The 12,447-nt window shown below is 39.2% G+C and overlaps 1 protein-coding gene across 1 annotated transcript in view; it reads left to right on the top strand.

Moving 5' to 3' along the window:
* Positions 1 to 12,447, top strand: part of LOC136322235 (uncharacterized) — a 127,135-nt gene that overhangs the window by 111,094 nt on the left and 3,594 nt on the right. The window contains exon 4 of the mRNA XM_066254355.1: positions 2,983 to 3,037. Within this exon, the coding sequence (XP_066110452.1) occupies positions 2,983 to 3,037 (55 nt within the window). The remainder of the gene's footprint in view (positions 1 to 2,982; positions 3,038 to 12,447) is intronic.

The following is a 12,447-nucleotide window of genomic DNA, read 5'->3' as shown; positions in this document are numbered from 1 at the left end:
TGAAGCAAATTGTTTCAAGTACAGATTTCCCCCACCATCTAAAAGTACAGTGTTCCTATGGAACCTTTTGTAAGCCAAAAAAACCCATTAATTTATAAAGAAATATTTTTGAGAGTTCCCAGGCCCCAAAAATAACCTACCAAATCATACCAAATAAAACATAAGACCTAAAACAATATTAAAATATAGTAAAGTAGAAGCACACAAAATAAATCGAGATAAAATATAGATGCTCAAAGACACAGTTCAAAGCTATATGCAGCCGATGCTGAGAGGCTGCGTGCAGTTCCAGGGAAGGAGCTTGGTGGGGCTGCTCTTGCTGCTCTGGGTCCTCCTGCCTTTTAAATGGTTCACTGCAAAACAGTGCTGTATTTTCACTTTTTGCCCTTTTTTGTAAAACTGAAAGTCCACTTCAGATTCCTTTCGATTATCTAAAACAGGTGCTACTGCAAGTAGCAAGGTGGTGTAACTCAAATTTTCAAAAAGCTGGGCATATATTTTGCTAGGTCTGTTTTGTGTTTCTTCCTTGGGTTCTCAGTGCAATTTCCATTATATACTTTTCAGTTTCTTTTCGGGAGTTGTGTTTTCTAGTTTTGCCTTGTGCATCTAATACATGATTGACTTTAGTTGGAATTCAGTGCATATAAAGTATGAGGTGTGCATACAGAAATCCAAAATGAAGCTAAGAGGGCAAATAAAACCCTAACAACACGGGCAAAAAAAAATAATACCCCAGTGAGCAATCTGTATGTTGAAGAAAATCTATAATAGCGTGTAGAATGAATGTTTAGAGAATTGGTTGGCTAACAGTTCTTCAAAACCTTGCATTTTTTGTGTTATACACTACTTTAAAATAATAAAACCCATTACCAATCACATTTTATATACTAGATAATGATGAATCTGCATTTTATTTGCTAGAACTTGAAACTTTCTCTTAAAACTAAAATTACTGTTAACTATCTGTAACCACATCACTCCTTTGTTCCTCAAGCTTCTCTAAATTTGTATTCTTATTCAAGGAGCTTGACTTACTCATCCTTACTTTTAAAGCAACAGCACCACCCTGAGGTAATATAAAAATGTTTTCTCACACTAGAACTTTCTACAACTCTTAACATGGCAAGTAACTTGTTAGCAGTCTGGCAAAGTTTTGGATGCCTTCTCAGATTAAGGTTTATAAATGAATAAAACACCCCCCCCCAAAAAAAAGGGATAAAATACAATACACAGAATTACAAAATAAACCAATTTTATGATAATAGTATTGTAGCTAGGTGTCCATGGAACCAGTTAAGAAGCCTTAATTGGGAAATGAAATTATGGTTCTTTTTAAAATTTTTTTTATTTTTCCGAAGCTGGAAACGAGGAGGCAGTCAGACAGATGCATGGGCCCTATGGGGATCCACCCTGCACGCCCACCAAGGAGCGACGCCCCGCCCTCCTTGGGGCATCGCTCTGCCGTAATCAGAGCCATTCTAGTGCCTGAGGCAGAGGCCACAGAGCCATCCCCAGCGCCCGGGCCAACTTTGCTCCAATGGAGCCTCGGCTTCGAGAGTGGGAGAGAGAGAGAGAGAGAGGAAGGAGAGGGGGAGGGGTGGAGCAGATGGGTGCCTATCCTGTGTGCCCTGGCCGGGAATCGAACCCAGGACTCCTGCATGTCAGGCCGACGTTCCACCACTGAGCCAACCGGCCAGGGCCAAATTATGGTTCTTTTGAAAACAACTCTTCTCTGTTATTCCTGTAATTAAGGGTCTTTTTTTGCAGATATTGCTTCAGAAATTACATAATGGTTTTGCCTTAATGTCTATGAATATTTATATACATAATATATAAGAAGAGAGAGGGTTGCCTGACTTGTGGTGGTGCAGTAGATAAAGCATTGACCTGGAATATTGAGGTCATCTGTTCAAAACCCCAGACCTGCCTGGCCAAGGTACATATGAGAAGCAACTACGAGTTGCTGCTTCCCACTTCTCCACCCCACCTTTTATTTCTCTCTCTTCTCTCTAAAGAAATCAATAAATAAAATCTTTAAAAAAAAAGTAAAAGGAAGAGAGAGGGTATTGGAGACAGAAGGGGAGTTTCTACGCAATAAAAACAATTGGAACGGAAAAATGTTGGGTTTTGTATCCAGCTCCTTTAAATACTTGAAATTTGGAGACTTCTGCCAAGGGAAAAGAATGGATTTCACAGTACTCCTAAAAGGGTGATCTTAAACATAAGAATTTATTATTCTGCATGTGTGCTTTTATGGGTTGCACAAAGTGGGTCAAAGTGTATAATGCTATTATATAGCTCTGCTGAGTAAATTCAGCTCCAGAACGCCCATAGTTAAGTTCCCTCAGAGGGCCAAAAAAGTAGCTTCAGATACCACTAGAGGGCACTGTCAGGTCCTTGTAGCCAGTAAAGTAAGGTGTGGCTATCAGACTCAACCCTCTGAAATGAGGAGCTCAAGGTAGAGGCTTGGGGTGTGGAAAGAAAGGCAATTAACACTACCGATTTTAGCAATAATAAAGACTTACCAAATATCTCAGACTCTCCCATCTCCTGAGCATATGGCAATTGCACTTTTCAGCCCCTTGTAGTAACTGGGGCCATATGATTGGTGTAGGCCAATGAGTTGTCAGTGGGAGTGACATGTATCTTTCTGGATCAAGCATTTAATTGCCATTATAAGGCTGCCCAGAATTATTTTTCCCTTTGACATAGAAAAGGATAATAATAAAAATGGTAGCTACTCTGTCAGCCTGGGTTCCTGAGTAACTACAATGGGCAGAGTTCCCCTTCTGACTCTCATGCGACATGTAGCATGATTGAAAAATAAATCTCATTTTAAACCACAGATATTTGGGAATTATTCATTACTGTAGCATAATATAACGTATCTTGACTATCACAGTGAGAAACTCAACAAAATGTTTTTAAGTATTTTCATGTTCAGTCCTCTCAATACATGTGTTTTTTCCCCCCATGTTTTAGATGAGAAAACTGAGGCTGGGAGAGTTTAAAGACTTACCTAAGGTCATGAAGCATGGTAAGTCCTTCGATTCTGTACTGTGTCTCCTTATTTACTGTGAACCTACCTCCCAAGACCTGTTTGAAGCTGTGTTCTATGGTCCCAATAGAAGAAAGAGAAATGCATGGAACCAGGAAGGCAAGAGGGAAGATTGTTTCTGGCCTGTGGATACTAAGTCACCCTCAACATGTGGCGGATAAGAATTCTATAAACTACTCCTCACTAACTAAAACTGCATTACTCTTCTCTTTCCCCACAAATATTCCCCAGGTTTTGCAAGTTTTCTACCTGGATTCTTTGCTTCCAGGCCTCTGCTTCCTTTTAGTCATCTCTCTTCTCAACTGCCTCCCAAATCATCTTTTCATTTAGTGGTTCATAACTACAGCTGCCCATCAGGACCACTGGTGGAGCCTTGCAAACACACACGCGTAGTTCAGTAGGAGCATAGGCAAATATATTTCTTATATTTGGCTACAACTAAGGATCATAATGTTAAAGACTGTGATTTGCTATCAGGCTATCAGGTTTCTCTGCTATCAGGCTCCGGTTAACCTTTTCTAACTAACTGTTCACATAACTCTACTCCCATGCCTCAGTAACAGTAGAAAAATTATTATCCTTAGAATAAAATTAAGAATATTTTTTTGTCTCCAAGTTTCTACTCCAGTTGTCTCTTTACCTGGAATTCTTCCCTCTTCCCCATAGGTAAAAAATTCTATGAACCTTCAAGTGCTACCTCCTCTATTTCATCTTCTTGTATCAACTCAGGTTAGAATAGAAACTTTTTTCCTTAGGCTCCTACTGTACTTGGCTGAATCTCTACTATGTTTTTTTAATTATTCTGCCTTTATTACATTTATTTATATATGCCTGTCTCCCCATTAGCTTGTCAACTCCTGAAGGGAGGGCCCAGTGTTTTTTTCTTTTTGCTCAGCATTATTTTACCTTTCTATTCCACAAAACACCAGTCACATTGCTTGATATCTATCTAGCAAGTGCACAATATACTTTAAAATACAATTTACTTATTTTTATTTTTTGTGATTAAATTTAATGGGGTGAAATTAATCAATAAGAGTATACAGGTTTCAGGTGAATATCTCTATAGCATTTAAACTGTTGATTGTGCTGTGTGCCCATCACCCAAAGTCAAATTATTTTCCGTCACCGTATATTTATCCCTCTTTACTATCCTCCCTCTCATCCCCTAAAATAAAATTGAAATTGATGAATTAAATATGTATCATCTGACCAGGCAGTGGTGCAGTGGATAGAGCATCGGCCTGGGATAATGAGAACACAGGTTCAAAACCTGAGGTTACCAGCTTGAGGGCAGGCTCATCCAGCTTGAGCACAGGCTCACCTGCTTGAGTGTGGGGTTACCTACTTGAGCGTGGGATCATAGATATGACTTCATGGTCACTAGCTTGAAGCCCAAAGTCACTGGTTTGATCCCAAGGTTGCTGGCTTGAGTAAGGGGGTCATTGACTCAGCTGGAGCCCCCCCCCATCAAGGCACTTATGAGAAAGCAATCAATGAATAGCTAAAGTGCCGCAACCATGAGTTGATGCTTCTCATCTTCTCATCTCTCTCCCTTCCTGTCTGTCTGTCCCTCTCTCTTTCTCTTTTTCTCTCTATCTCTCTATATATGTAAATGTATGTATTCGTTCATTTCACAAATATTTATTGAGTGCCTATTGTGGACCAGGCACCAGAGACACAGACATTATACTAGAGGACACAAATAACAACCATGATAAATAAGTTATATATGTAATATGTTTGAAGATGATAAGTGCTAAGGAGAAACACAAAGCTGGGATTGTGTATGAGCATCTACTTGAGTGATTTGTTTGTACATTAAAGTTTGAGAAACTATGCTTTAAATGAAGCAACATTCCCTGTAAGGATTCTTTTCAGAACAATGAATGAAGGTATGCATCAGACTCTAAACCAGCTCTTTTGGGGAAGCAAAGGGATCTTAAGCAAGTTTTTTGAAGTTTCAGAGCCAAATTCTAATATTACACAGGTAAAAATTCCATTCACAATAAAATCAAAGCACTGCCTAAGATTTTTTTTTTCTTCTTTCCAGACAAGGATGTGTGTATTCAGTTGATCCTTGAACAATACAGGTTTGAATTGTGTGGGTCCACTTTTATGCAGATTTTTAAAAATTAAGTGAGAGCAGAGGAAGCAGAGAGACAGACTCCTGTATGTGCCCTGACAGGGATCCACCCGGCAAGCCCACTACAGAGCAATGCTCTGCCCATCTGGGGTGTTGCTCTGTTGTTTGGCAACCAAGCTATTTTTAGCATCTAAGGCAGAGGCCATTGAGCCATCCTCAGCACCTAGACCCAACTTGCTCACATCATTTGAGCCATGGCTGAGGGAGGAGGAGAGAGAGAGAGAGGAAGAGAAAAGGGAAGATGGGTGGATAAGCAGATAGTCACTTATCCTGTGTGCCCTGACCAGGATTCAAACCTAGGACATCCATATGCTGGGCCAATGCTCTACCACTGAACCAACCAGCCAGGGCCTTTTTTCTTTTTTTTCAATAAATACACAGTCTGCCTTCCATCTCCCTGTGTTGGGCTTCTGGAGATTCCACCAACCCCTCTTGAAAAAGAGTATTTTTTATCTGTGGCTGGGACCTCAGTGGATGCAAAGGGCCAACTATATACACTGGCCACTTGTATAAGGGACTCAAGCACCCTGGATTATTTTTTGGGGGTGGTGGTTGTGTTGTGTCCTTGAACTAATCCCAGTAAAGTCAAAAGTTATATGCAGATTTTCAACTAGGGGTTAAGGGGTCAGTCCTACTAATTCCCGAGTTGTGTTGTTCAGGGGTTAACTGTGTATGTTGTGTGCATATGCTTATGTTTATTGATGTGTGATTAGAGAAGGGGAACTAACTTTTTTTTAAGCACCTGTTATGTTAGGCATTGTGCTACCATAAATACACTAAACCTTAGACCCCAAATAAAGATGTTTCAGAAAGATTACATTTGCATTTAATCAAATCAAATTTGTTTCTACCCCAAAAATATGTGCATTACTTTTTTAATTAGGAAGAAAAGAAATATTTAAAAGTCTTTATACTCATCATTATTGAGCCTCTTTCTCTGTATTAGACACCTGGAGCCCCACCTCATGTCCTCTAGGGCAACTCAGATTTCAGCCATGGCTGCTGCAAAGAGATCCCTGCAGGCTTCCTCTCTCTTTGTACAGATAGCACCTCATCTCAAGCCTAAGGCTTGTTTCTCTCCTTTCCTGTCTTTGGGCTTCTCTCATTCCTTTCTGTGAGAGCCCATAAGTACCTGCTCAGAACTTAGCACAGGTACAAACCTGAGAGGTTAATGTCCCAACCAATGGGAGAGAGGAGCAGATGAATAAATAGTTCTCCCTCTTGTTTCTAGTCCCTGTACAGGAAAATTTTTATTTCAGCCCATGCCAGTGACCAGTCTAATAACACAACCTTATACTGACTTCCCCTTATTCCTGCTGCTCCTTGGAATTACTTCCCAAATAAATTATCTACACTCAAGCCTTTGTCCTAAGCTGTGATTTCAAGGGAATACAGGCAAATACATATTCCTATCCAACTGAGTTACATAAAGGTCCAATGAGGCTCATAAAGAGCAAAATAAATGGAGAAACCTCTGCAGATTGTGGTCCACACTTTGGGTCACACTTGAGATGCTCATTACCCAAGCCCAAGTAGTTCCTTGGAAGTATAAGGTTATCTTACCACCTCCTTTTGGGCACAGTAATATTTACCAGACTAGGAGTCCCATTATTTGTATTCAGTCTCGCCTGTCCACTACACACCTGTGGAGATCCAGACATCAGGAGCACAGTAAGTACTTCCCCATCCTCCTAAAACATCCTACGTCCCCCATAAACTTGAGGACAATGTTCATTTTCTCACAATGGAGAAAAGAAAGCCCTTTTAATAAATGGTACTGGGAAAATTGGAAAGCCATATGCGAGAGAATAAAACTAGGCTACAGTTTGTCCCCATGTACAAAAATTAATTAAAAATGGATCAAAGACTTAAATATAAGACCAAAAACAATAAATTACATACAAGAAAAGATGGTACTAAACTCATAGAGCTTGCTTGGTCATAGAGAAAATTTTATTAACTCTACCCCAAAGGCAAGAGAAGTAAAGGCAAAAATAAATCAATGAGACAATATCAAACTAAAAGCTTCTGCACACTGAAAGAAACTCAAAAAAACATAAAGGCAGCCAACTGAATGGCAGATAACATTTTCAAACAACAGCTATGACAAGGGGTTAATATCCAAAATATATATTTTAAAAAACCTCATACAACTCAGCACCAAACAAACAATCCAATCAAAAAATGGGGAGAGGACCTGAACAGACACTTCTCCCAAGAAGACAAACAAATGGCCAACAAATATATTAAAAGATGCTCAACTTCACTATTAGGAAAATGCAAATCAAAACTACAATGAGATACCACCTCACACCTGATAGAATGACTATTATCAACAGGACAGGTAATAACTAGTGTTGGAGAGGTTGTGGATAAAAAGGAACCCTCATTCACAGTGGGTGGGAATAGAAAAACTGTCAGCCATTGCCGCAGACCTGCGTGGTTAGTAACCATCCAGGTCCAAACAGTGCAGAATGAAGAAATAAACTCAGAGAGAAAAAAGGATGGGATTGGGAGGCATCTGCAAGCTGATGGCAAGCCAGAGCAAAAGCAAAGTGCCCCCCCTCTCCCCCTTTCTGCTTTATTATATAGTGCAGAGCCATATGCAAATAAGAAAGTTTCCCATACAAAGTCACACATCTGAGGCATAAACAGGAATCCATTTAAGGTGTAAACAGGAATCCCCCCTACCATGCATAAATGAAATCAACCAACATCAGAACAAACAAAGGGTGAGAGGAAGGGCATGGAAATTGCCTCTAGCAACTTAAACAAGTGGGGATGGGACAAGTAGAAACACTTCAACATCACAGCTAACATGAAGGTGTGGGGAAAAACTTAGCCATTAGCCACTTAAGCAAAGTGAGGTTGGGGGTTGGGCAGACTGTCAGCTTATTGCCAGTCTCCCACACCTTAGTCCCCCAAAAATCTAAACCACAAGGACCTTGTCAGCCTGCAGTCTCCAACAAGTCATTATGAAAGACAGTATGGTGGTTCCTCAAAAAATTAAGAATTGAATTACCATATGACCCAGCAATTCCTCTCCTGGGTATCTACCTGAAAAACTTGAAAACATTTATTTGTAAAGATATATCCACCCCTATATTCAATGCAGCATTGTTCACAGTGGATGAGACATGGAAACAACCAAAGTGTCCTTTCATAGATGACTGGATAAATTTGTGGTACATATCATATATACTGTGGAATATAGTTTTGACTCAAAACTATATAAAAAGAAAAATAAAATTCTGCCATGGATGGACCTTAAAAATATTATACTAAGTAAAATAAGTCAGAAATACCTAAGAACCAAATGATTTCACTCACATGTGGGATATAAAATTGAAACTCATAGACATAGACAACAGTATGATGGTTACCAGAGGTAAGGGGAGGCTGTTAAAAGGTAAAAAGAGTCAAATATATGATGACAGAAGATGATTTGACTTTGGATGATGGGCACAGAATGCAATATACAGATCATATATCATAGAAATCACTCAAAACTTATATAATGGCAAGGTTGAGAGAATACAGAAAAGCACAGGGATTCAAAATAATAATACACTTTTACTATCTTTAGGCCTTGTTATGAAGTGTGAGTCCCAAAGAGACACGAGGAGTTACAGGAAAAATTTGAGGAGTTTATTACCGACTGCTTGCATGGAGCTCAAAACAGACTCAAATCATGCAGCCTCGAACAAGCTCAGGAGTTCACTTTTTTTTTTTTTCTGAAGCTGGAAATGGGGAGAGACAGTCAGACAGACTCCCGCATGCGCCCGACAGGGATCCACCCGGCACGCCCACCAGGGGCAACGCTCTGCCCACCAGGGGGCGATGCTCTGCCACTCCGGGGCGCCACTCTGCCCAGACCAGAGCCACTCCAGCACCTGGGGCAGAGGCCAAGGAGCCATCCCCAGCGCCCGGGGCCATCCTTGCTCCAATGGAGCCTTGGCTGTGGGAGGGGAAGAGAGAGATAGAGAGGAAGGAGGGGGTGGGGGTGGAGAAGCAAATGGGCGCTTCTCCTATGTGCCCTGGCCAGAATCGAAACCGGGTCCCCCGCACGCCAGGTGGACGCTCCACCACTGAGCCAACCGGCTAGGGCCAGGAGTTCACTTTTAAAGGCATAAAACCACATTTTGGGGCAGGGGAGAAGATCAGGATACAGGCACCTAGCTAAGTGGGATTACAGAAGCGAAACAGGCTCATTAAGCTAAGGTTATCTTTAGAACAATCTTGGCTGCATGGTCCAAATTTCTTAATAGTCAGTGGCAGGCACCCTAACATCTGCATTTATTCAGACTGTTGAGCCTGCATAATTACTTCCCTAAAATGGACAAAAATAGTAATATGTTGAGACTAAGGAGTTTAGTTTCTTTATAGATTACACATATAAACTGGTCCTGGGTATCTTACAATGCAAAGGGGGTTACAATTAGTTGAGTCTCTTATAACAGCCTAAAGGGGATATGGGAGAGAATGAATTTAGAGAGAGTTTGTAGCATGGAAGAAGGCCTCCCATTCCTTCTTACAAGAATTATAATTGTAGAATGCAGTGAATACCAGAACCATAAAACGTTGGGGACAGAATAGGGTAGATAGATAAATACCCCAACACCTCTTACGAGTCTCTTGCTGAGGCCTTTCATTAGCCATTTCAACTAGAAGTCGGAGAGCAAGGGAACCTGAGTGACACAGTCTATAGATAACAGATTCCCAGGCTACAGAAAACTGCAGAAAAAAAAGGAGGGAGGGGTGCAATGGGGAAAAATCAGCACCTACTGATACTCATAGTCTTTTACATTTCTGCACATCTCATTATTGTTATTACTTCTTCTTGGTCATACAATTTCCTCAATTTACCTAGAAAGCCAGGGTTACTTTTCACACCAGTTGAAGATGCATATAAAAATGTTTTGGCATTTTCTTACCAAATAAATTACCTAACTGGACAGGTCCTTTTTATAACTTATGTTTTGTCTATTACCCAAGAATTGCCCAAAGCATTATCTCTCATTAATCAGATACTGTATATTTAATTCTGTAACCCTAATATTATTGTTAGTAGTATTATACAAGAGACACTTCTTAAAGTGTTTTATCTTTATAAGACAGTTTAATATGTCTGCTTTGTCTTTATTCTTAAAATCACAGCTATTATAATTTATCAGTTGGTGAATGCATGAACAAATGTGTTGTATTCAGATGATGATTGAATAAAAAGGAACAAAGAACAGAGTGGATGAATGTCAGAAGCATTGTGCTAAGTGAAAGCAGTCAGACACAAAGAGCCACATGCCAAATAATTCCATTTACGTGAAAGTCTAGGAGAGACAAAGCTATAGCAACAGAAATCAGATCAGTGGTTGCGTGAAGGCAAGAGTGAGGAGATTGTCTACTGAGGGAGCCAAAGGAACTTTTTGGGGCGATGAAAATGTTCTATATATAATTGTGGTCATGGTTGCTTGACTGTTAAAACTTAACTAATTATATTATAATTGGTGAATTAAATTGCATGTAAATTATATCTCAATAAACCTGATTTAAAAGAACTTATTAGGTGCTGTGTACTTCCTATGAATGCATCATTTAAGGCCTGGTAGATGAGTAAAGGTCTATTTGGGAAAACAAACAGCACTAAGTACTTCAAGAGAAGATTTAATTTAAGGGATTGTTTAGAGAGGTGGTAAAGACCTGAAAGAGTAAATAAATAGCACTGAGATCATTGAAAAATATAACTGAAGGAACTGTTACTGTCCCTAAAGCTGAGGGAACAAAATGGAACTGGTATCTTTACACTCAGAAGAAACCTCCCAGAGCTGTGGATGGAACCTCTGAGGAAAGAGTGACCCCCAGTTACTGCTAGTTAGTGTCTCTGCAGAGATGAAAGAAAAATTTTTTTGGGGGGGGGCGGTTAATGTTGTAAGAGCGAGGAAACTGCTGCCACCAGGAGGAAAGGCCACCACTAGGGCAATCTGGACAAGAAAAAAAAAAAAAAACACAAGAAAGATTAATCCCTTTTTTGTCCCTTTTCTATTCTCCAATCTCTAGTGGCTCTTATTGGTGGAAACTACCAGGTATCTAGCTATGAAAAGAGAAATTTTGCTTCCAGAGCCTAATCTCAGCATCAGAGAACAAATGATAGGAGATATGAACGTGGAGCTGAAAGAACAGATAAATGACACCTCTGGTTTAACCTACTTTTAATAATATTAAGATTAATCTGTAATTTCAGGTGCTTTCAATCTACACCTTCTATTATTAAATTCCCAACCAATGTTTTATTTAATAAATTTAGCATCCATTGCTTAGTGTAAATAAGATTAATTATTTCATTTGGGTTATTTCTGATTTTAGCATTCTTTGTGCACTTATTAGGTAGAAGTCTACAAAGAAGAATGGGCCCTCATTAACCATTTAGTTAACCTAAAATACAGTTTGTACAAGAAAGATAGGGAAAACCTTGATTATTTCTCTTTATCAATTTTCAGATTTAGTGACCTAGCACTCTCCAAAGATGATCAATGAATTAGTGGCTTTTGTTAATATTAGAAACTTGTCACTTTTGTTTATCTTTGATGTTTTTTAATCCATAGCAGGCATTATTCTTTTTGATATTCAAATTGTTCCATTTTAGTCAAGTAGGGGGCCTTCATGATATTTTTTTCTGTATGTTTATTTATTCTGGATTATTCTTGTAAAAATGTCAAGTATGTCCAATTTAATTCTATCCTCATTTTACTAATTCTCTCACATCTTGGAAGAAACCTGTAATTTATTTTGTTCTTTCCCCATTTAGTAAATTGCTAATAAACACTTGCATTGTTTAGTATTCAGCCAATTTATGGAAACATGCTTAAATGGAACTCTCAACTATTAAAACAATTTTAAAAGCCAATTTTAATTATAAAATATAACAAAGTTGTTTAATTCTAACCAAATCTGCAAGTCCAGACTTGAAATCTTGGGCATTATGTGTGCTCCTTAGGGGGGAAAAAGAAAGGAAATAGTGCAAATAGTAAATATAACAGAATTAAGCAATCTAGAGAGAAAGTACCTTAAAATTTTAAATCGTATGTTTTTATAAAATAAAATATCATAAATAATTTTCCTAAAACGGATTCAGTTTAGCTCCACTGTTGAAATGATGACTGTCAGTATAGCATGTGAGAGCAGCTAGAGAACAAAACGTGGATTCTGGGACTCACCCTCTTAGGAAAGCCTCTTTTTCCTCCAGAAA

The sequence above is a fragment of the Saccopteryx bilineata genome, chromosome 2, assembly GCF_036850765.1.
Source record: "Saccopteryx bilineata isolate mSacBil1 chromosome 2, mSacBil1_pri_phased_curated, whole genome shotgun sequence".
Classification (NCBI taxonomy): Eukaryota; Metazoa; Chordata; class Mammalia; order Chiroptera; family Emballonuridae; genus Saccopteryx; species Saccopteryx bilineata.
Note: the sequence above shows the minus strand (reverse complement) of the source record. Positions and strands in the feature narration are given on the sequence as shown.